The sequence below is a fragment of the Vicia villosa genome, linkage group LG3 (assembly GCF_029867415.1).
Source record: "Vicia villosa cultivar HV-30 ecotype Madison, WI linkage group LG3, Vvil1.0, whole genome shotgun sequence".
NCBI lineage: Eukaryota > Viridiplantae > Streptophyta > Magnoliopsida > Fabales > Fabaceae > Vicia > Vicia villosa.
The window spans coordinates 53236492-53261371 of record NC_081182.1 but is presented as its reverse complement, the minus strand read 5'-3'; the positions used below and the strand labels follow the sequence as shown (position 1 = coordinate 53261371).

At 40.1% G+C, this 24880-nt stretch overlaps 1 protein-coding gene across 1 annotated transcript; it reads left to right on the top strand.

Annotated features, from left to right (window-relative positions):
- On the top strand, positions 1 to 23580 carry LOC131658057 (uncharacterized). The gene is made up of 4 exons (XM_058927394.1): positions 1 to 184; positions 329 to 823; positions 917 to 1345; positions 23495 to 23580. Exons 1-4 carry the CDS (start codon positions 1 to 3, stop codon positions 23578 to 23580), a joined length of 1194 nt encoding a protein of 397 aa, XP_058783377.1.
- The last annotated feature ends 1300 nt before the right edge of the window (positions 23581 to 24880 follow it).

Here is a 24880-nt window from a genome sequence, read left to right as displayed (position 1 = left end):
ATGGCTAACAACGTGACCGCTACCAGAGAAGCTACAAGGCGTACTCACACTTACAGTTTCCATCGCGAAGGCTTGATTCAGTTGGGGCAATTGGGTGGATTGATCACTGGTCATAATAAAACTGTGTTCACTGAGAATTATGGAAACATCTTGACTCTTTTGGACTCACACGTCGACGAATGGGGTTTATCTACTCTTCTCCAGTTCTATGATCCTGACTTGCGTTGTTTCACCTTCTCAGGCTATCAGTTGGCTCCCACTCTCGAGGAGTACTCTCACTTTCTCAATATCAAGATTCAACACAAGGTTCCTTTCGTTTGTGTCCCAGAGAAGCCTGATTTGGACTACATTGCCAACGCTCTTTATTTGAGCATAGGAGACGTTCATGGAAATTGGAAGAAGAATGGTAACACACATGGTTTCTACATGAGTTTCTTGATTGAAAAGGCTCAAGAATTGGCTAACAAAAAGTTGTGGGAAGCTTTCAACGCCCTTCTGGCCGTTTTGATTTATGGGATCGTGATGTTCCCTAACATTCACAAGTTCGTTGATCTGGCCGCTATATGTCTTTTCGTGGATAAGAATCTGATCCCTACTTTGCTAGCCGATACGTACTATTCCATTCACTCTCGATATGGGAAAGGGGGAGCCATAAGAAATTGTTTGCCGTTGTTATACACCTGGTTTAAGTCCCACCTACCTACAAGTGGTCCTTTCATTACTTCTACTCAGAAATGGCCTCAAAGGATCATGGGGCTTACCGGAAATGACATTGTCTGGTGTCCCACTGGAATGGACGTGGAGAAAGTTATAACTAGCTGTGGTACTTTTGACAACGTTCCTCTCATAGGAACAAAAGGTGTTATCAATTATAATCCTAAGCTAGCGCTGCGTCAGTTGGGTTTTGCACTTGAAGACAAGCCTTTGGACAAAGAGATATTCGAATCCGTTTGCTTTGAAAAGGGAACCGAACCAAAGGGTCTAGAAAAAGTGAGGAGTGCCTGGAATAGCATCCATACAAATGATCAGATTTCTCTAGGTGAAAAGAATGTCGTTGCCAAACAAGCCTACACAGATTGGGTTGAAGATAGAGTTAAAGATCGCCTGTTGCCTTTCCCGAAGGTTAACCCATTGTACGAGCAACCACCTAAGATTCCAATTGCCACTGTGCCTGCTGAGAATTGTGTCCAGGTAGATATGGAAAGCACCCAATTGCACGAAAAGAAGTCAGATGCGCAACCGAAACATTGTCTTGTGGACCAGAAAAAGGTTGAGTTGACACACGAAGCCAAAATGCTGAAGGGAGGATCTTCCAGAGTTCAAAAGAGGGCTAGAACGGAAAAAGGTGAAAGAGATACTACTGTTATTGTTGAGGATCACCAGAAGATCCTAAAAAGGGCCATGAAAGAGGCAGAAGAGAAACTCAAGCGAGAGTACCGAGAAGACTTGAAAGCTTATAAGCTCAAGATAGAAAGGGATGCTAGAGTTGAAGTGAAGAATCTGAAAAAGAAACTGGAAGAAGAGACCACTCAAAGAATGGCAGTTGAGACTCAACTGAAAGGAAGTCACCTCCGTAATACTCGACTAACAGAAGAAAATGCCAAGCTTAGAGATCGAATGATGGGTATGGAGGACGTATCTGAGAAAGATTATCTCCCAGAATGCAAAGGATGTGACGAACTCAGGGAGTGCTGCAAGAAGCTGGATGGGCATTTGTTTCGCAAAGATGAGGTGATCCAAAGCCTTCTTAAAGGAAGAGATCGAGAAGCAACCAAGAAACTGTTTGATGAAACTAAGAAGTGGAGCGACGAGCACTTCAGACAAGGAGGACCTCTGTTTTATATTCAGATGGATTGATGTTTGAGTCTGTATGTTTCGACCACCACCAGACTTGTTGGATGGGGTCTTTTATTTCCCTTGTTGAACTATCTTGTTGATGTATGGCTTGCCCAAGTTTAAATTCCTGTTATGAATAAAAAAGAACTAGTTTCTCTTGATACATATCTTTTGTCACATTGTTAGCTATTCTGAATCAATATTAAATCTTGGATACTCTGAAAATGGCACATCACGTCATACGCACACATGCACTCATACATTCACATTATCACATTGCATTTTTCAAGTTATTGTACAAGAAACTAATTGGGGTCCCTTTCAGCAACAGATTTCTGCTTCAACAACAAAGCTGACTTCCTTACATCCTTACCGCACCAGAAACAACGAGAAGAGAATCATGGAACAATTTGAACAGAATCAAGCTTCCCTCCGTAGGGATATGGATGTTATGGGGGAAAGAATGGCTCAACTTATGGAGACTCTCCATGCCGTTGTTCAAGGACAGGATGAACTCAGAAAGAGCGTCGCTAGTTTGGTCAAGGATGTTCCTACCACTTCTATCGACGGAGGGACGAAAACTAAAGAGACTCCTATTAATGAGACACTTAAAGTAGTGGACGACCACCATGAGGTTATTGATCTTGAACATGATCTCACTGCTGAGTTGACCGAGACTGCTAAGATGTACCAAGCTCTTGAAGAACGTCTCAAGGCTGTTGAGGTGGCTAAAAATTCAAGTTTCGACACCGCTGCTATGTGCTTGGTACCTGGGATTGTTATTCCCCCGAAGTTCAAGGTGCCAGATTTTGATAAGTACAAGGGAGTTACCTGCCCAGAGACTCACATTCGTTCCTACTGCCGTAAGATGGCTGCTCACACTGAGAACGAACCTCTGCTTATGCATTTCTTCCAGGATAGTCTCACTGGAGCCCCGTTGGACTGGTATATGAAACTCGAGAGGTCTAATGTCAGTACTTGGGGAGAACTTGTTGATGCCTTCTTGAAACAATACCACTACAATACTGCTATGGCTCCTAGCCGCGCCCAGCTGCAGAATATGTCACAGAAATCTGAAGAGTCCTTTAAGGAATATGCCCAGAGATGGCGTGAACTTGCTGCTCGAGTTCAACCTCCCTTATTGGACCGAGAATTAATTGATCTGTTTATGGGAACTCTGAAAGGGCCATATCTTCAGCACATGGTTAGTAATACTTCTCCTTCCTTTTCGGATGTGGTCATCATTGGTGAGAGGGTTGAGAACTGTGTCAAAGCCGGCACCATTCAAGGTGTTACTAATCCTAGCACCTCAAGTGGTAATGGTAAGAAGCCGTATTCTGGGTTTGTGAAGAAGAAGGAAGGTGAAACTAGCACCGCTTCTGTTGACCAAGGCTGAGCTCCTGCATATTCTGCTGTTCCACCTCCTTATTATCCGATGCCTTATGCTGTTCCTGGTCCATATGTCCCTCAAGCATATGCTGCTGCTCTTCCACAACCATGGATGGCACCCCAACAGCCTTTCGTACCGCAACAACAAGCTGCTGCTCCTCAGAATCGTCAACAGAATCCTAGGCCTCAAGGTCAAAGGGGCCCGCAAAGAACAAGATTCTAAGATAGGCGTATTGATCCGGTTCCGATGTCATATGCCCAACTTCTCCCTCAGTTGATTGCTGGTCAATTGGTACAACTCCGTGAACTTGGGCCTCCACCTAGCCCTCTCCCTCCTGGTTATGATGTTAATGCTCGTTGTGAATTTCATTCAGGGGCCCCGGGCCATACTATTGAAAAGTGTAGAGCATTCAAGTTAAAGGTTCAGGATCTTCTTGATGACAAGCTTATCTCATTCACTCCTACTGGTCCCAACGTGCAGAATAACCCTATGCCTAAATGCTGGTGCGACCAATGCTATTGAGTTATGTGATGATCAGACCCTGGTGAATGATGTTAGTGAGGTTAAGATGCCGCTAGCAACTATCAGAGAACATCTTTTGCAACAAAAGGTTTTGTGTGAGCTACATTACTACTGTTTGCAATGTTCTTTTAATCCTCAAGAGTGCGCTAGGTTGAAAGAAGAAATTCAGAAACTAATGGACGAAGGTGTTCTTAGAGTGGAAAGGGTCGTTCCTATTGAAGATGTGGCCATCCTAGAAATCCCTTACCATCCTGCTGAGGCGTCAAAGACTCAGAGCACGCCTTTAGCCATTCAAGCACCAAAAACCCCGCTGGTTATTCATGCACCGAGTGCTCCATTGACCATTCAAGCTCCGAGAACTCCGATGGTTATTTAGGTTCCAAATGCTCTTTCAACTCCTTCGACCTCATCTCTCGCTCCCTCTCATGTGAATGATTCTAAGGTTGTTCCTTGGAGTTATAATGCTGTGTATATTCGAGGGAAGAAGTATGACTGTCCTCCAGTGGGTAATTCGAGCATCACAAATATTGCTGGCACTGGTGGTATTACCCGTAGTGGTCGGATCTTTGCTGCCCCTCCTCCGCTTCCTAAAGAGACCAATAAGGACGCTAATGCACAAGCAAAGGGGAAGCAAGTTGTTGTCGACCCTCCTGTAACACGTAATGCACAAGATGCTGAGCAACTTCTGAGAATCATTAAGAAAAGTGACTACAAGGTGATTGATCAACTTGACCAAACTCAAGCTAAGATTTCTATCTTGTCCCTTTTGGTGCACTCGGAAGCTCATCGTGATGCTCTGATGAAAGTTCTGGCTTCCGCTCACGTGACTCAAGACATTACCGTGCCTCAGTTTGAAGGGGTTGTGACCAATTTTGCTGCTGGTAATTGTTTGGGTTTTTCTGATGATGAACTCCCACCTGAGGGTAGAGCACACAACAAAGCATTGCATATCTCCGTCAAGTGTCTGGATGCTGTGTTGTCTCGAGTTCTGATTGATACAGGTTCTTCTCTTAATGTGATGCCCAAGGCCACTTTGTTTAAGCTGAGTATGGATGGGATTATGATGAGACCATGCACTATGAGTGTTAGAGCATTTGATGGTTCTAGAAGGTCCGTAGAAGGAGAAATTGATCTGCCTGTCTTGATTGGTCCTCACATGTTCTACATTGCCTTCTACGTTATGGATATAAACCCTTCATACACTTGCCTCTTGGGTCGTCCTTGGATTCATGCTGCTGGAGCTGTGACATCTACTCTCCACCAGTGTTTGAAATTTGTTGTGAATGACAAGATCGTTGTGATCACTGGTGAAGAGGATCTGGTAGTCAATAATCTGGCAACATACCGATATGTGGAAGTAGAAGGGGAAGTACAAGAGACACCCTTTCAAGCCTTAGAGATTGTGTCAGTTGACAAACTCCCTGTGGTCGAGAATAAGAAGGAACTCGGAGCGCCCCTCTCGTCTTTAAATGATGCTAAGGCTTTCTTAGAAGTTGGTACTCCCCATAGTGCCTGGGGCAAGCTGATTGACGTTCAAGAGAAGCGAGACAAGTATGGCCTTGGGTATCAACCATCTTCTTCTACTCAGCTCAGCATAATTCCTGGAAAGAAGGTGATCCCCCCCATTTCTCAAGTGTTCGTCAGTGCAAGCACCAGTTCTGGAAGTCAAGTTCTCGTTGTGGATGATGATGATGAAGAAGATCTCTCCAGATTCATTTGCCATGCTGCGCCTGGACAGGAACTCAATAATTGGACTATCTTGGACATCCCTAGAGTCACTTTTATGGAGATGTAATTTTCTTGTTTCGATAAGTCATATGCTTCGCCCTAAGCATTTTGACCACTTGTATAAAGAAGGGCCCCCATGTTGTTTCAATTTGTCTAATACTGAATGAAAATCATATCTTCGCATGCAATTACTGTTCCATTTCTTTCATTTTTGTTTTTACTTAAAAAAAAAACTTTTTCAAAAAATGGCAAAGCTTTTCTTTTTTCCCTTTTATGTGTTGCACTCTAAGGCATAAATCATCCATCGTGCAGATCCGGCTCGAACTCCATCAAAAATGATAATGTTACAGTTCCACGTCTTGATATCTTTGAGAATCCAATTGACCAAGCTGATGAGGATAGTGGGGAAGATTGTGAAGTCCCCGAGGAATTGGCTAGACTTTTGAGACAAGAAGAGAAATCTATTCAGCCACATCAAGAAGCCATAGAAATCATCAACCTCGGTACAGAAGAAGCAAAGAGAGAAGTCAAGATAGGGGCCGCTTTGCAAAGTGATGTAAAGAGAAGGTTGATTGAGCTGCTTCGAGGGTATGTTGACATCTTCGCCTGGTCATATGAAGACATGCCTGGTTTAGACACGGATATAGTTATGCACAGGTTACCGCTCAAACCAGAATGTCCGCCTGTAAAGCAGAAACCACGAAGAACTCGACCTGATATGGCTTTGAAAATCAAGGAAGAAGTTGAAAAACAGTTGAAGGCTGGTTTCTTATCTGTGTGTGAGTATCCTCCTTGGATTGCAAACATAGTACCTGTTCCTAAGAAGGACAGAAAGGTACGCATGTGTGTTGACTACCGAGATTTGAATAGGGCAAGTCCGAAGGATGATTTCCCTCTGCCTCATATTGATGTGCTAGTCGACAACACTGCTCAGTATTCGGTGTTCTCCTTCATGGATGGTTTTTCTGGCTATAATCAAATAAAGATGGCTCCCGAAGATATGACCAAGACTACCTTTACTACTCCGTGGGGTACGTACTGTTATAAGGTGATGCCTTTTGGTCTTAAGAATGCTGGTGCAACGTATCAACGTGCGATGGTGACCCTTTTCCATGATATGATCCATAAGGAGATTGAAGTATACGTCGATGATATGATTGCAAAATCCCAAACTGAGGAGGAACATTTGGTATATCTTGAGAAATTGTTTGCTCGTTTGCGAAAATTCAAGTTGAGGCTTAATCCAAACAAGTGCACTTTTGGAGTGCGATCGGGAAAGCTACTTGGATTCATTGTGAGTCAACGAGGGATTGAGGTTGACCCTGATAAAGTAAGAGCAATACAGAACATGCCAGCACCAAAGAATGAAAAAGAGGTTCAAGGCTTCCTTGGGAGATTGAATTACATAGCCAGGTTCATTTCTCATCTCACTGATACTTGTGAACCCATCTTTAAATTGCTGCGTAAGAATCAAGATATCCGTTGGGATGATCATTGTCAAGAAGCCTTCGAAAGGATCAAACAGTATCTCCAAGAGCCACCAATCCTCATGCCTCCGGTTCCTGGAAGGCCGCTTCTTATGTACTTAACTGTGCTTGAAGGATCTATGGGGTGTGTGCTGGGCCAACATGACGAGTCTGGTCGAAAAGAGTGCGCCATTTATTACCTGAGCAAAAAGTTTACCGATTGTGAATCCCGCTACTCACTACTCGAGAAAACTTGCTGTGCTTTGGTATGGGTTGCTCGCCGACTGAGGCAGTACATGCTGACTCACACCACTCTATTGATCTCCAAAATGGACCCGATAAAGTACATCTTTGAAAAACCGGCCCTTACAGGAAGACTAGCCCGGTGTCAAATGCTTTTATCAGAATATGATATCCAGTATGTCACACAGAAGGCCATCAAAGGAAGTGTCCTTGCAGATCATCTTGCTCATCAGCCATTAGAAGAGTATCAGTCAATGAAGTTTGACTTTCCTGATGAAGATATCATGAAACTGGATGATAATGAAGGACCCGAACCAGGAGAGCGATGGACTCTCACGTTCGATGGTGCATCAAATGCTATGGGCCATGGTATTGGGGCAGTTTTGACTTCTCCTCGTCAAACCCACATCCCTTTCACAGCTAGAATATGCTTTGATTGCACAAACAATGTCGCAGAGTACGAAGCTTGCATAATGGGCATCGAAGCAGCCATTGATATGAGGATCAAGATCCTCGAGGTTTATGGGGATTCTGCCTTGGTCATACATCAAGTAAGAGGTGATTGGGAGACACGACACCCCAACTTAGTTCCTTACAAGGACTATATTTTGGAGTTGTTGCCCGCTTTCGAGGAAATCACTTTCGATCATATCCCACGAGAGGAAAATCAATTGGCAGACGCTTTGGCTACTTTGGCAGCTATGTTCAGAGTTAGCTCCCCTAAAGAAGTGCCAGACATAAGGATCCTCCGTTACAAAGAGCCTGCCCATGTGTTCCCTGCTCATTGTCTCACTACTGAAGATGTGTATGACGAAAAGCCATGGTATTACGACATCAAGAGGTATGTTGAGAAGCAAGAGTATCCCGAAGATGCTACGATTGGTGATAAGCGAACGCTTCGAAGGTTAGCATCCAAATTCTTCTTGTCAGGAGACGTCCTGTACAAAAGAAACTATGATTCGGTTTTGCTCAGATGCGTGGATAGACACGAAGCAGAATTAATCATGCGGGAAATTCATGAAGGATCTTTTGGAACCCATTCCAATGGGCACTCCATGGCCAAAAAGATCTTGCGAGCAGGATATTATTGGATGACCATTGAAAGTGATTGTTATGTATACGTGAAGAAATGTCACAAATGCCAAGTGTATGCTGACAGAATTCATGTTCCTCCAACTCCTCTGAATGTCCTGACGTCACCTTGGCCCTTTGCCATGTGGGGCATTGACATGATTGGACGAATTGAGCCACAAGCTTCAAATGGGCATAGATTTATTCTTGTTGCTATCGACTACCTCACCAAATGGGTGGAAGCTGCTTCTTACAAGAACGTAACCAGGCAAGTCGTCACTCGCTTTATCAAGAAAGAAATCATATGCCGATATGGGGTTCCAAACAAGATCATCACTGATAACGGGTCCAATCTTAATAACAAGATGATGGCAGAGTTGTGCAAAGAGTTCAAGATCGAACATCACAATTCATCACCCTATCGGCCAAAGATGAATGGCGCAGTCGAAGCTGCTAACAAGAATATAAAGAAGATCGTCCAGAAGATGGTTAGAACGTATAAAGACTGGCATGAAATGTTACCGTTTGCTTTGCATGGCTATAGAACTTCGGTTCGTACTTCAACTGGGGCAACTCCCTTCTCTCTTGTCTACGGTATGGAGGCCGTACTACCTGTCGAAGTGGAAATTCCTTCGTTGAGAGTCTTGATGGACGCCAAACTCGATGAAACAGATTGGGTTCAAACGAGGCTTGATCATCTCAATCTAATTGAGGAGAAACGCTTATCTGCTATCTGCCATGGCCAGTTGTACCAAAAGAGGATCAAGAAAGCGTATGACAAGAAGATTCGGCCTCGAGAATTCCACACAGGTGACCTAGTCGTAAGGAAGATCTTGCCAATTCATACCGATCCAAGGGGCAAATGGACTCCCAACTATGAGGGACCATACATTGTGAAGAAAGCATTTTCAGGTGGTGCTTTAATCCTGACAAAGATGGATGGGGAAGACGTTCCACTTCCAGTCAATTCAGACTCAATCAAAAAATACTACGCATAAAAGACCCGCTAGGTCGACGTACCTAGGCAAAAATAAGGGCATCCCGGCAAACCAAAAGGGTTTGGGCAAAAATTAGGGATAAAACAAAAAAAAGAAGAATAACCCGCTAAGTTGAAAACCCGAAAGGGCGACTTAGGCAAAAAGGGGCATCCCGCTGGATTGAAAACCCGAAAGGGCGATCCAGGCAAAAGTTAGGGATCAAAAGCGAGAGGCTGCAGTCTGAATATCTTTCACAAAGACCCCTATACGCCCTTGGCAGAACGGACAGATCAATCCAACCATTACCCTTCTGAAGCAAAGCATTGAGAGGATCGAGGATATGGGAATTGTAGCAATATCAGTTTTAATGGAAATTCGAGCATTTCTCTTTGCCATTTTGCTTTTTTGGCATTTCATTTTCCTTTCGTAACTACCTCATTTAGGAGTTGCTTCCTTGTACAGAAGCCTATTCATAGGCATTCCATCAATAAAATGATCTTTTGATAAGAAGTGTTCTTTCCTGCTTTTCATTTTTTTCGCATGCGAGGTGTGATTTAATTCATTATTAAACATTGCATTGAAAGCATGGGGAATAATAATCACAAAATCAAAACGAAACATGATGTTACATAAACATAAAAGTGCTCTAAGGGGCACCATTTGCATCCAAACGTTGTTTTCTGTGCAGGTTGCAGGTTCTAGTCGTCATCTTGGCTTATGACATGCCACAAAGGTCGTCATCATCCCGCGTGAAAGTTCAAGCGCATAATTCATCAGTACTGGTAAGCACGAGACACCTGAAGAAATCCATGTCTCTCCCCTATACGGCAGACAAGGAAGTGTCCATCAGAACTCACGTTTCCCCAAGCAGTATAGGATGTAAGGAAAGCCGAGCAAAGTCACTTCCTCCCCAACAGAGTTATGTTCTAATCCTCCACACAGTTGCCAATAATCTTTGGCACTACGAGGTTTCCGACGCCCACCCACAATGGTGTCTCAAGATCACAAGCAACGGACCCCAATGATCCTACTCTTCTGTCCCACCAAGGGCCTTTATTTGGCACTCTCTGCATATAGAATCCATTGCATATAGCATTGCATCCTCGAAAGCGTAGCATATCCATTACAATGGATCATTACGCCATAAAAACTCAAACATGCATACGGAACATAAGCCAGATAATAGGAGCCAATGTTGAATCAGAACAATGACCCATCCTCTCAAAGTCGTTACCTGTACAAACTTTGCCTGATATCTGCTATCATACTACAAACACTTTTAAGCTATGGTGCCGATACGAGGTGTCCTCAATTCCTGACAAATCTCTGACACGAAGTCTTTCTGTTTTCCTCCTTCTGATGTCGAGGCGATGTTGAGTCGTAGGTCGCACGAGATCTATCCCCTTTTCGTCCTGAAGGTCGTACGAGATCTTCTCTTGATGTTGAGTCATGGGTCGCACGAGATCTATCCCCTTTTCTTCCTGAAGGTCGTACGAGATCTTCTCTTGATGTTGAGTCGTAGGTCGCACGAGATCTATCCCCTTTTCGTCCTGAAGGTCGTACGAGATCTTCTCGTGATGTTGAGTCGTAGGTCGCACGAGATCTATCTCCTTTGGTCCTATAGGTCGCACGAGATCTATTCTTCCCCCTGTTTTGAAGGTCGCACGAGGTCTTCTCCCAATGATAGGTCATAAGGTCGCACGAGATCTTTTCCTTACCTCTCCTGTTGTCGAGCCGATGTTGAGTCGTAGGTCGCACAAGATCTTTTCCTTTCAGTTTTGAAGATCGTACGAGGTCTTCTCCCGATGTCGAGTCTTAGGTCGCACGAGATCCTTTTCTGTTTTTGTCCTGAAGGTCGCACGAGATCTTTTCTTTCCTCTTTTGTTGTCGAGTCGATGTTGAGTCGTGGATCGCACGAGATCTATTTCCTTTCAGTCATTGTTTCATGAAACATTTCCTTTGGGAACCTTGTATTGGCACCTTGGGCTACGTTACAAGCTATCACCCTTCTTCCAATTACTCACTGTAAATATTTCCAAAAAAAAAAAAAAAAAAAAAAACAAGTTTCTCTTTCCCCAGCAGATATCAAAACAAAAATAAAGAATAAGGATCATACCATTTTTTCAGGACAAATTTTTGGTACTTTGGTATTTAATCTTCTTCTACCTCGAATGTTCGAAAGGCTATCGCCAATCTCACCTTCAGGTTTAAGATGATTAAATAGGGGCAGCTGTCATACCCCAAATTTGTCCTACCCCTTTACTTCTAACTGGCTTAGGCTTTGCATTCATGTACATACATCACTTAGGTCATAATCCATACCCATGCATGCATATCATTGGTATCAATCAAAGACTAGCAAGAGAGAGCTTTTATGACAAGGAATTTCCTACCAAATGTGAGGATCTGAGGTGATTATGTGGCTTTGTTTTCATCGAAGTCTTCCTGGATTAGGGTTCTTCTCAACTCAAGGCATTGGTGGGAGTGTACAAGCTTGTAATTCATCTGGTTATCCTGAATTAGGATTTCTTGACCAAAGTCAACGCAGTTGACTTTTTGGTTGAATACATTGATCAAGAGCTGATTTTATGAGAAGAAATAGCATGATGCTTGTGTGGAAGTGTTCAGTTGATTTCCATTGGTCAGAAGTGGATTAATCGGGAATTTCATAAAGATCGGAGAAAAATCGGAACAGTTGACTTTTGGGTCAAAATCGGGTCAATCACTCAAGTATTGACTTTTGGTGGGAAATCGGTCAAGAAAAGTCAAAGAAGGGATAAAATCGGGAGTTTGACAAAAGTTGCCAAAAATAGAAAAATATCAAAAAAAGAAAGTTTTATACTTAGAAAAATTTTTGATTCTTAAAAACCTTGATGAACAGTCCACTTCAGCCCTGGTTTACACGTGTCAAAAGGCTTTATTCCTGAAATATTTCAACATCAAAGTTGTTCAAATCATGGCCCTCTACAAGTTTGTAGTTGGGAGTTTCTTCATTTGAAGCTTGTATGAAGAGATAAAGTGGTTTGAAGTTGTGTAAAAGTCATTTGAGCCAAGTCACAATCCAAGTCATGGGCCAAGTTATGACCAGACATTTCATCAAGCATGTGGCATGCCAAGTTTCAAGGTGATTTTAGAGGTATACAAGTGCGCTATGAATGAAAACTTGGTATGCATCTCTTCTCCTTCATGCCCTCTATGCAATGAAAGAAGAATCGAGTAAATTGGATGGGTATTGAATCAACTGTGGATGTTCAAAATCATGCCCTCACGCTGGCCAGAATGCGGCATCAGGCAGGCCAAGATCCAGGTCACGCGCAAGGCATTTCACCAAACACCTGGTGTGCCAACTTTGAAGCTAATTTTGAGGCCCCACAAACTTCATTAAAGCCTAAGCTAGCTATCAAACTCTTCTTTGCCATGCCCTCTATCCGACAAGCTAATGTTCATTAATTTTGGTAGCGTGATCAGTGAGATACAAGGCCTTGAAGTGGTGCCCTAGCAAAATTCTGTTTGAGCAAGGTTGCAAGCCAAATTCCAGCCATACGCACGCAAGCCCTAGGCCTCAATGATACACCATGTTCCATGTCCTTTTTCTCCCACTTCCAGCCATTATTTTAAGGGCCTCCAAACACAAAAGTTATTATATGCCACCTCCTCTTTACTTTGACCATAGATTTGATTCAAATAGTGAGCCATAGATAGAGATGTATGGGCACAAAGTGAGTGTCTTGGAAGGAATGATAGCAGCATGAAGCGTGTGCACAATGTTGTACCATACCACCATCATTTCTATTAAGCCATGCAAAAACAAACACTGCAAAATAAAAGGAGAAAGAACTTGCATGTTAAAAGAAAAAAGAATGATTCGCTGCTACAATCTCCACGCAAACATTCTATGCACCACCACACTCCACACTATATAAGTCGAAAATCCTCACAAACTCAGGGGACGCACTCATTTTTCTTCATTTTCACACTCTCCTCTCATCTCTCTCCTCTCTTCTCTCTCTTCCCTCTCACCCCACCACCCACTGCCACCGTAACAAACTGCAACGAACTAACTCCGGCAGCCATAACCGCTTTTCCTCTCCACCGCCAACCACCCTAACAAACTCGTGACAACCTCTAACCACTGCCATGGATCCGTAGCAGCTTCACCATCATCAAACTTTGCCACCTTCATCATCATCTTCAACTCACCTTCACCACTGCACCTTCATCAATCTCCAAGCTTCAGGCAGTTGAATCATCATCATCAGCGTGTCCTCTCCTTCGATCGGATCATCATCATCACCATTGCTTCGTCAGTCTCGTCTCATATTTCTTGAAATGACGAATCCTCCATCAGGTTCTGAACGCCTTTGAGTTTATTTCTCGAAGGTTGACATCCTTCTCATAGCTAGCAGCGACGTCATCACGAAAGCGTAAAAGCGTGGAGGTTTCTCACGTCTCCGAGTCAAGAACTGTCTGAGGTAAGCCTTGAACTCCTCAGCATGTTAATTATTACGTTTTAAGATCAATGTAGTGATGGTTGATTATCGTTGAATGCTTGTGGTGGCTCTGTGTTGTTTAATCTCACATGACTTTGATTCTTGAATGTTCGTTTTCGTTATCCATGAGATGAAGTTGTTTAGTTGTTTGAATCGTGTGTTAGCGTCATGTGAGTGATTATGAAATTATTGATGTACTCATAATATGTTTTGGTGAATGTTAGCTATACTAGAGTTTAGCAAGGGGTCTCGGTTAGGATGTTAGAGGTAAGATCAATAAAATCTAAGACCAGATCCGTAATCTACATGAAAATTCGAGTGGAAAGGTGTAGGCTTCTCACGTTTCTGGAAAAATTTGATTCATCTCCGCCGCTAAACCCACCGGAGAAGACGACCGGAGTGGAATCTCCGGCGTCTGTCATTCTCCATTTCTCCAACGGTCAAGAGGACCTGTCACGCGTTCATTGGCCACCCTTCCCATTATTTTTGTTGATTGATATCTTGTTGCAATGATTGGATGGCGTGTTGGAGACTCCTGATTGGTTCAGCTTTGTTTTGTCTTTATTCACTTTAAATAAGTCTGACCAATTGATATGAGGTTGGTGTGTGTTAATGTCACGCTGATTTTAATAAAAAGCCATAGTCTGAATAATAACATGCTGATTGAAAATAAAATCAAATAACAAATAAAAGTGAAATAAAATAAAAATGGAAGTGAATGGTTAGTGAAGTGTAATTTGGGCCACGCACTTGGGCCCTGTAATGTTTCTGGAACTGCACCCATGCTCTAATCATACACCACACGTTCCTGATTATGGGCCTGGGCGCCTCTGCCATCCGCACCCCCCTATTTTAGGCCCTGTTTTGCTCATAACTAATTTTAATCCATTAGAAAGTTACTGATGCACCCCCTGCTGTCTAGATTGTAGATTTTATTTTAATTTTGTTTTCTTTCAGCTTTTTAACTCATAATTCCTTTTTTAATCACATAAAAAAAACACATAAATTTGTTTTTAGGTATTTTAGGCTATGTGAGTAATTGTCATAATTGTTGTTGATTTTTTTTAATTTTTTTTAATACCTTTAATAAATCATTTCTTTCATAGTATACTTGTATTTTTTTTCCTTGATTTCTTTTTGTAAATAATTTTGGATAGAATTTTGATTGAACCTTCCATGTGTGCTTTATATATCCCTTAATAAATTGTATAGTTTTTTCATTTTAAATCCCTTGTATAGACAACTTAGACTAGAATTTAGATATAGTTCCCTATTGCATTCTTTTCCTTTTCAACTTTTAAAATACTTAATAAATATCGATGAAGATCATACCGTTACTATATTTCATAGTAGGAAGGAAATGATTGGGGTGTAGGCCCCGATGTATGTTCTTTCCTACTTAGCGGAGAAGAAATGACTGAGGTGTGAAGCCTCGATGTATTTCTTAACCGTTGCTTAGAGAAACGATTGTGGTGTAGGCCTCGGTGTGCATTCTCTAAGTACTCACAAAATAACTCCTTTTTGTATTTCCTTTACTTAGCGGAGAAGAAATGATTGAGGTGTGAAGCCTCGATGTATTTCTTAACCGCTATTTGGAGAAACGATTGTGGCGTAGGCCTCGATGTGCATTCTCTAAATATGTAAAACAAAACTCTTTTGGTATGATCTAAGTTACAAAGTTAAAATCCCCATAAAAAACACCAACCAAAAACACTTAAAACACTAATAAATGGTCAGATTTAACACAAAGTAAGGAAGTGATGCGAGACCTTGTAGTGGGTTCTCGTCATCATGGAATTACCCTAAAAGACACAAACCAATCTCTCTTTTTCTTCTTTTCTTAAGGGCATTGTTATCTCCGCTCCATTGCATCCTAGGCTGTCCCCTTATGCAAGAGTGCGAGCGTTAACTCCGCCCAACTAAAAAACACAAAAACAAACAGAAAATCGTAAGCCGAGCTACGGTAACTCTGATTCCTGAAAAGGATACGTAGGCAGCGGGGTAGGGCCCGTGCGAGTACAATTCTTTCTTTTCCCTACGTTTTGCATTCATTTCGCATTTAGACATAGACATAGTTATACACCCTTTAGATAGAAACAAACATAGGTGGATACCATCGAGTACGATGGGCGCGAGGGGTGCTAATACCTTCCCCTTGCGTAACCGACTCCCGTACCTTGATTCTCTGGTCGCAAGACCCTGTTCCTTCCTTTGCTAGGTTTTCTGATATTCCTTTCCCTTATGGGATAAATATATTGGTGGCGACTCTGTTCATTTTTCGCGAGCGTGCGACAAGTTTGCAGAAAAAATTATTAATAAACATCATTGCCATTTTCATCATTATCATTGTCCCAATCAGCAAACAAATGCCACCGTGGCCACTTCAGTCAAAGCCTAGTCAGCAAATATGGTAAAAGGGTTTGGTAAATCCAGGTTTTGGGTTTTATAAGGGGCATTTAATAAAAAAAACTTTAGGGGGCGTAAACCAAAACTCGTTATAATGGCAGGGGGCTTAATATATTTAACCAAAAAAAACTAATGTTGAACAAAGCTCTCATTAGTGTATACTCTTGTTTCAAGATTGTTCTAGTCTTTGTCTCAAGCTTTACTCATGCGTCTAATCTCTAAGGATTTAGCATATGTGTGTTCGATGAACCCACTTAGGGTATTCTAGCAAGTGAGCAGGACAAAATTGCTCTTGAATGCATCTTACTAGATGATATCTATTTCACACTTTCTTGTGAGCATTGTCAAATGACGTGCCACCACCTCCACCTAGTATGACTAACCAACATCGATTGCAGAAGATATCACTTCTTTTAGATAATTTTATGGGTTTGACAAACCCATATGGTGAGATGTATGTCAAGTTTTCTAAGATGGAACACATTGTCTGTGGTGGACGTGAGTAGATCTTATTAGTTTGTTTATTTTTTAATGTTGCTGAAATTATTTGTATATTATTGATATTTTATCTAAACATTTCATTATTTGAAAATTAGCATTACATTACTTAACACGAACATTTCTTAACATAACTCAACAAGAAAATAACATGAACCCAACTTAAAAAGTACTAGATGATTCAGGACACTTCAACATTTGTATAGTGTCGTCCACAGATATGGAAACTGTTGCATCCACCTCAATCAGACCCTTTGTTTCGTATTGGTGATATGTGTATGTGTTCCACATGACTTTTAAATCGTCACACATCATCAACTCAAAGTGACTGAACCTAATCTTCTCTTCGTTACTGGCTGATGGTGAATGATACTCCCTTAACCACATTTCTATTGCCGATATGGTGAACAATATTATCCACTTTAGATTTCAAAACATCAAGAGGGTTGCACACGGGTAAAAAACAAGTAATTAAAACTGTAGTAAAACGAAAGTGACACTCGAGTCCTATCGTAAGGAGTCTTGGAGTATTTTTTACTTACTGAAAACGATGGGGGTTTAAGGTTTAGGTATCTATTAATATTTTAGTAAAAATAGTTTGATTACGAATAAGCTAAAATAACTAATTCTACTGATTAGGTTTCAGCTCTATTGTAACTCCAATCCCCTAAGCGGCTCCAATTCTATTCGATTATGAAATCAATTAGACAAGCGCTATCAATATCATGTGACTTATGTTCCTGTTTACCGCATTAAGCATGACAATTTAAATATTAGGCGAAGCTAACGAAGAAGCCAGTTTAAAACGCGATTAAAATTAGGAGCATGCATACAATCAAATTTAATCAATTTCATCCTATGAGCAGCAATCGAATTAAGCAAATAAAAGAAATCGAATTAAGAAAACAAATTCATAGAAAGAATAGAACATAAATCGAAATTAAATTGGAATTAAAATAACCTCAAAGCGATGGAACTCTTATGCAGCAGAATTCGCCTTCGGGATTAGTTCTCCATGAATTCATACAAAACCATGTTTCTATCATCAAAATCCAGAATATATTCCCTATTGCGAAAATTGTTTCAACAAAATAAAGGAAACCGGGCCCTAATAGCAACCAACCCAAAAAAACATAAAAAACCGGCCCAATACTAGTTATTTCTCAAGTTTGGAACTAAACTGAATAATTCGACCCTCTTTCACTATGAACTGGAATTTGGCTTCAGCATGAAACCTGTAGCTTCTCTTCTCCGCTTTCCAACGCATATTAGAATGCGTCAATCCGATTCCCGTAGCTCAAGTTATGCTCTGCATAGTGAGAATGTATCAATTAATTGTTTAAGCTGAAAATAAAGTACAAAATTAAAATAAAGACATAAATAAACTTAAATATAAAAACACACTAAAATAGTAAAAATAATAAAATAAACTATAGAATTACCTAAGTACAATAGTAGAAGAGTGTGCATTAAAATGCACTGATCACTGTCCTCTGTAATCCTAAAATCAACTGGAGTTTCATTGAAATACCCAAACGCAAGATATCAATATTGAGATATTCTGATATGTTTTTTTTCAATAATATATGATGCATATTTATACAAGTTAGGAATCATTATGAACCACACAACATCTTCAGTGTAATCACAACCCAAAAATGTGTTGGCAAAGTCCCAATCATTGAAAATTAACACTACAAGACTTTTCAGGCTTAGGGAAAAAATCAGATCATCGAAGATTTTGAAAAAAATCAATAATCTCTGGAGATTTTTATAAAAACGGTAAGTTAAAAATATCAAAATTTTCAAGGTTATGGCCTATGGACAAAATTCGATAATATCTAGTTCTTTTAAAAAAGATCGGTAATTTTTTACGCATACTAATTTTTTTAAAAAATGATAAAAATACATATCAAAATTTTTTATTAGGCTGCCAGATATTTTGAATGCATATCAAATTTGTTATTTGCCTACCAAATTTTTTATAAGAGATTTTTTAAAGGGGGCATTTTTAATATTAGAAAAAATTGTGGGGTGTCAGGTAAGAATTTTAGGGTGCCAAAAAAAAATCTTCTGTTTGGACGCTAAATTTTTTTTCTATTGTTTAAAAGTCCACACTTAACGGGGCCTCCTAGACAAAAAATGTTTAAAATTAGGGAAATGTTAATCTCACTCTATGAGGTGGAAAAGCATCCATTATAAAAATAAAAAATGTCCTTCAAACTCCAGAAATTCTCCGAATGTATTCATGCACACAAAATTTAATTATTTTTTTAGTTATGCCCCAATTTTATGTTTAAATTTATTTCAGAAATATATTTATGATGTGTCTTCGAAAATACATTTTGGAAACCTACACAAAATAATACTTTGGTTCTTATGAGCAACCAACACAAAAGCACAAATGGGATAAACAAAATTTCAAACATACTTATATAATATATGTCATGCTTTGGCTCTCTTGAGCAACCAACAGAGAAGCACAAACAAAATTTCAAACGAATTTTTTTATGTCCAGTCTAATGATGACACTTCAGAGTCAAAGACACTAATAAGACTTACTACCCTTAATGACAATAAATATCAAAACTGGGTTATAGAACTAAGGCAGGGCATTAGTATACATCTCCAATAGTCCTATAAGACTAATCATGAGATATACAATTAACTAGTAGAAGTCCGCACCGATAAACTAATTCGTAAGTTTAAACATTCTATTTGATACGTAATGGAGAAGAGAGAAAAAAAGATTGACAATTAATCTCCACCATTTATTTTAAAATCTAATGTTTCAGATTCATTCTCATATTCTCACATAAAAATGTCATTCTCATATGATATGTCCTCTCTCGTGTGTGTGTGTGTGTGTATATATATATATAATAAAAGAGGGCATAAATGTCCAAACAAGTGAAAAAACATAGCGACACACTCTAACACGTCTAAGGAATGATGTATCATAATTATCATCAGTTAAAATTTGATTCAACTTATTTACCACGAGATTCAGAAGAATGAGAAGCTCATTGTTATTAAAAGTAAGACTATAATTGCTTATCCTATGTGCACATTGATTTCCTTTCTTCCAAATATGATTGAATTTGATGTGCCAATTCTTCTGAGTGATCCTTCTGATTCTACGAACTAAGGCTGAGAAGTTGCGATCGTCCCCTATCTCTTGGTTAACCATATCTATCAGAACTTTAGATTCATTTTCAGCCACCAGACTTGTAATTCTGTCATGCCAAACTAGTTAAATCCCATGCAACATTGCCCATATCTATTCCGTGAGAGCATCACCCAAATCAATCTTTCGCACATAGTCTTTCACCCAATTTTTCAGAGGAGTCTCTAAGCAAGCACATCCTACAGTGGGATTTGATTTTTTGTATACATCATCACAATTTAGTTTGATCTAATTTTCTCCATGGTGATACCATTGGACATGCTTGATTTATGACACTGTGAATATAACATTGTTCTAAACCTGAATTCTAGTCTCGACCCCCTTAACTAGATGCATGATCGTTTCAGTTGGCTTGAGTGGTCTCTGAATGCCTTCTTCAAACAGATCTTTGTTCCTCCATTTTCATACACAAGATCATAAAAATTGACCTCCAATGGTCTATGTGCAATTCCATAGCATTTCCTTTAATATACTAAAATATCCATTCCCTGAGATAGTCGGCTTCCACCTGCGGCGCCGAACGTTAGTCAAATGTCTCTCGTGATACATAGACTAAGTGAAAGTTTGGATCTGGTGGGGTCCTTTCCACTTCAATATGCTACTCCATACCTTATTTTCGTTGAATTCAGATGAGGAGAAAGATAATTATAAGACATTATCCTCCATAAACTGTCATTATTTTTTTATAGAGTGGTCTCCTTCCTTCCGTACCGACTAATCCACCCGAGAGCATACCTTTTGAGCATGCCCCATGTAGCCTTCGAAAATTAGTCCTAGGCTTCTTCGAACTCAGGACCTCAAGGGGAGCATACCCTTGAGACCCAAACACCCTCCCACTAGGTCAATCCTCTCGGGTTAACTCTTTGTCATTATAATCCCATCCTAATTTATCAATACCATCATTTGGGAGAGCCGGAGGGATAGCCATAATACAATTAGCTAGCTCGCCAATGAATCACTTCTTAAGCAACTCTAAGTTCCACCTCCCTTCCATATTAACCATATCTTTAACTTTGAGGGATATGTACAAATCATATCCGCTCGAGCCAAATTGAAGAAAAATGTTTGTTCTGTTAAAATTCATCTATCTGTTCAAACATTAACTCTTATGTCATTCGCATTCTTTCACAAAATATTCTTGTGAAACTTATCTCACACTTTAGTCAATAAAAGGGAATCATTCGGCTTCCTTGTCATATTATCCAATAAATTTTGCTTCCTGCGATAATAAGTATACGGTTATCCGAATAATATTTTCATTGTATAATTATCACCACAAAACAAGAATCGGCTTGCTTATATACATTGATGCCACCATAATACTTTGATGTAAATAGTTACATTTCATAAAATAAAAGAACATTCTCGCTATTCTCACTCTGACAAAGCATATTAATTGTTAATGTCAATAAGTGACACGACCTAGGTAACACTTTATTTAGTTCCATTTGAATCACATACAAATCTTAATTGAATTATCATAAAATCCTCTTTTACCTTACAATAGCAAGATAATTAGATTCTTGTAAACTAAAAGGCAAGATAATTAGATTAGATCAGAGACAAAAAATCAATAAAATGGTCCCAAAAGAATCTGAACAAAACAACATAAGTTGAACAAGTTGGTATCAGATTCAGACGGTGTTTTTGAACTATAAAGTCAATTCAAAATAGATCAACTAAATTTAGTATGAGCTAGTGCATTTCAATGTCACTCTTTTTTTCTCGCTTTCTCTTTAGCTTGCTCTTTCTTTTTTTACCTTCAAGTGCACTAATTATTTATCATTGAATCTTCACGGTTATTGAACAAAAGTGCTAATTGTGATGGAGGGACCTCTTGAAATGGTCCCAACGTGACAAAAAGATGTGCTACTTTTTGTGTGTTACAACTTGCTAGACCCTTAAGTTTCTACATCAATGTCTTTCAAAATAAAACTATTCAGTTTATATCAATTTAAGGTTGAAGACAACTCCATCCGTCGTATAGTACTTTAGACGTGTCGGTTTTAGAATAGTGTTGTGTTATTAGGGATGAGTTAGTTTGTTAATTTCTTTTAGTCTTTTTGTTTAGAGTGTTAGAATGACTTTGACTAGTCAAACATGTTCCTCTTTTAGACAAATATTTAGTATGGATTTGACCGTGAAAAAATAAAATAAAAATTTTATTTTTTGGATCGGTTCAGAATAGTTGTCTCCTAACCTTTTGTATATGTTTAGTACGTATGTGTTTGTTACTTCATCGTTGGTTGCCACCTACTCTAGTCTTTAAGTTTGGAAGAGCCAAAGAAAATGTTCCAGTCCCTTGAGGATTCGTGCATTTAATGCTCTATACTTCAAACGTCTTTTCAGAAGTGTCATCATTACAACTCTTGGGAACCGTAACACTCGAGTGTTGTGTGCGCGTGATTTGACACGTTTGATAGAGTACATTTCCTTTCGCATGCATGAATATAGTCCATAGAGAGTTGGCGTTGTTTTTCTTTGAGTCGCTTTCTTAGTTTAGCGGTTATCTTCTTTTTGGACACTTTGATTTCTTGTACTTGAAAAGTTAGTGCATAATGGGTAAAAAATCCCAGAAGAGTGCTAACCAATCCCAAAAGAATACTATAACTTCTTGGGTGGACTCTGTTTACTCTTTTATTATTTCTGTTTTTGCTAGGAATGATAGTCTTGACGGAGCCTTCCTTGAAGTTGGATCATCACCTCACTAGGTTGTCTTAACTCCCACCAAAGACGAAAGAATGTGCAGTAAGTATGAAGATTGCACCATTCCCTTTTACGAGTGCACTTTTCAGTTATGGATTTTTTCCTACCCTTCACTGCCTTTTAGATGGAAGTCTTGAAGCACCTAGTAATTCCTTAGTCGCAACTTCGTCCCGCAAGTTGGGTGTACGTGAAGGTCTACCAGTACTGTTACAAATAACTGAAAGGAAAGCCTTCTGTGATTCTTTTCTTTCACATCTTTAAATTCCACCAGGTTCTAGCGACTCGGACGCAGGGCATAAGGCTAATCTATTTGGAGTCGACTGTGCGTGGCTTTGGGCCTCTTCTTGAGTTACTACCTTCTGAAGATCAGTTCTTTCTGGTCACCCCTATTTGCCCAGAAGCTCATGTTATGGTTTATGTCGTTGGGGACGGAGTTGAGGGAAGATGTGCCGAACTATTTTCCAGGTACTGGACTAAAAATCACTTTCTTATGGGGAACATGGTATATGTATACAAGGAAGAGGATCTCATTTTAAAATATTTGTAGCACCTCATAGACGTTAAATTGCCGATGAAGGCCCGTTCCAGGAAAAATCCTCTTTGGCAAGCTCTAGAAACTCATGGCTTTTCCGTCTTGAATCCCCCAGTTCATGAGGTATTTGCTTTGATTATGATGAAGTACAACCCTGACTCATAAAGCGAGGAATATGGCTGAAAGAGAGTGAAGCTGCTTTGATACACACTTCTGATGCTTCAAAATATGTTAGATCTTCCTACTTGTCTGTTGCTGATGGGGTCGAGCTGACGTTTTTCTAGAGACCAGTGGACCCCTTCTTTAGAATAGGAATGGACATATTTGGCCAATGTGTGAATCTTCCTTGGAGGAGGAACTAGTTACTATGGCTCAGTATACCTGATGTGCCTCTACCGCTTTGGACCTTATGGAACTGGCTGCTGGAATGCTCTTTGGTCAGACCAACACCGTGCTGAGAAGCAATGGGTGGAAGAGAGTGTTGGCAATGTGAAGCTTCAGCAGGATAGGTATCTGTATGAAATATAGATAGCTTCTACCTCTCTAACCAGGGTAATGGATGATTTGCTTCCACTTAATCTCCTAGGTTCTCTTACTGACCAGGTGACTCATCTGGAGAGAATGGTGGCGAGGAAGAACCAGGATCTAGTTTCTGTTTGGGGTAATCTATCATCTTCTCAAGCGTCTTTTTTGACGGCCCAGAAGGACTTAAAGTATTTTTGCCTTGAAAATTCTTATTTGACCCAGCAGCTAGCCCAATATACGCGCACCACCCTTGAGGTAGTTTCGTAGTTGTTTGAGAATGCTTTGCATCAAGAGAAGTATTTTCATCATCCTTTGATTTTTTCATCATCCTTTGATTATCTCGAGGATACAAATTCTACTAGATTAAATGATCAAAGATGGAGTGATTTTTTTTCTGGGAAAGTAACCTTCTCAACCAACTTTTTTTAGGTACTTCACGTGTAACATTATTGTAATGGAAGAATATATGTGCATATAATATCATTTTTGGAATGAAATGTTTTTTTTTACTTATTTAAGGTGTATTTGTAGGATCCTGAGTGCAGAGCTTTGGATCATTGTACAAATTTATAAGGTTTTCTATCGAAGTTTAGTGGACATCAATGGGGTTGTTCCTAGCCAAGGGTCAGTTTCCCTTCTCGCACCATATGAAAACTCGATTCGGGTTAAACATATGGTCAACCCTCTGCATCCTATGGAGTAGCTAGCTGCTAGAGGTGGTGGACCATTATTGCCTGTAGGGGATTGATTGTTATAAATTGAACGTGAATGTAGGTTTCGACAACTCCCCAACTTTAGGTGTGGAAGTGGTTGTTGTATTCGAACGTCCAAAGTGTGTCTGACATCACCCCTGACTTTAGGAGGGGAAGTGATTGTTATAGTCGAATGTGCAATGCATCTCCGACAACACTCTTGATTTTCTTTGTGTGTGCTTTGTGTTATGGGGGTTGATTATTGTAGTCCGACGTGCAAAGAGTCTTCGATAACACCCTAGTTTTCTTTCTACCAAGCCTCGATCTCGTTGGACGTACACGGGCTCATTGTTAATATGCACAATCACAAAGAAAACCATGTTCAGAAAAAAGTCGTATTTTATTTATAATGGCAAGTTGCCTATATACATAATTAGAATGATTATACAATCATAACATTTAATATAAATTGAATGTAAACATAACCAGGAGGGCTGCTGCTTCTTCGTCATGTTCGCCCTTCGTCAACCTAGCCACTTTGTGGGGGTTGATGCCCATCGTGTGAGCTGGCTGGTGAGGGAAGATACATTAATCTCCATGGCCACACCTTT

Bases quoted from the DNA above. Each gene is read 5' to 3' on its own strand.
- LOC131658057 (XM_058927394.1), top strand. From the start codon at position 1: ATGGCTAACAACGTGACCGCTACCAGAGAAGCTACAAGGCGTACTCAC. The intron at 185-328 runs GTTTATCTACTC...TTTGTGTCCCAG, and splicing joins CTCACACGTCGACGAATGGG to AGAAGCCTGATTTGGACTAC. The intron at 824-916 runs GTACTTTTGACA...TTGCACTTGAAG, and splicing joins GAAAGTTATAACTAGCTGTG to ACAAGCCTTTGGACAAAGAG.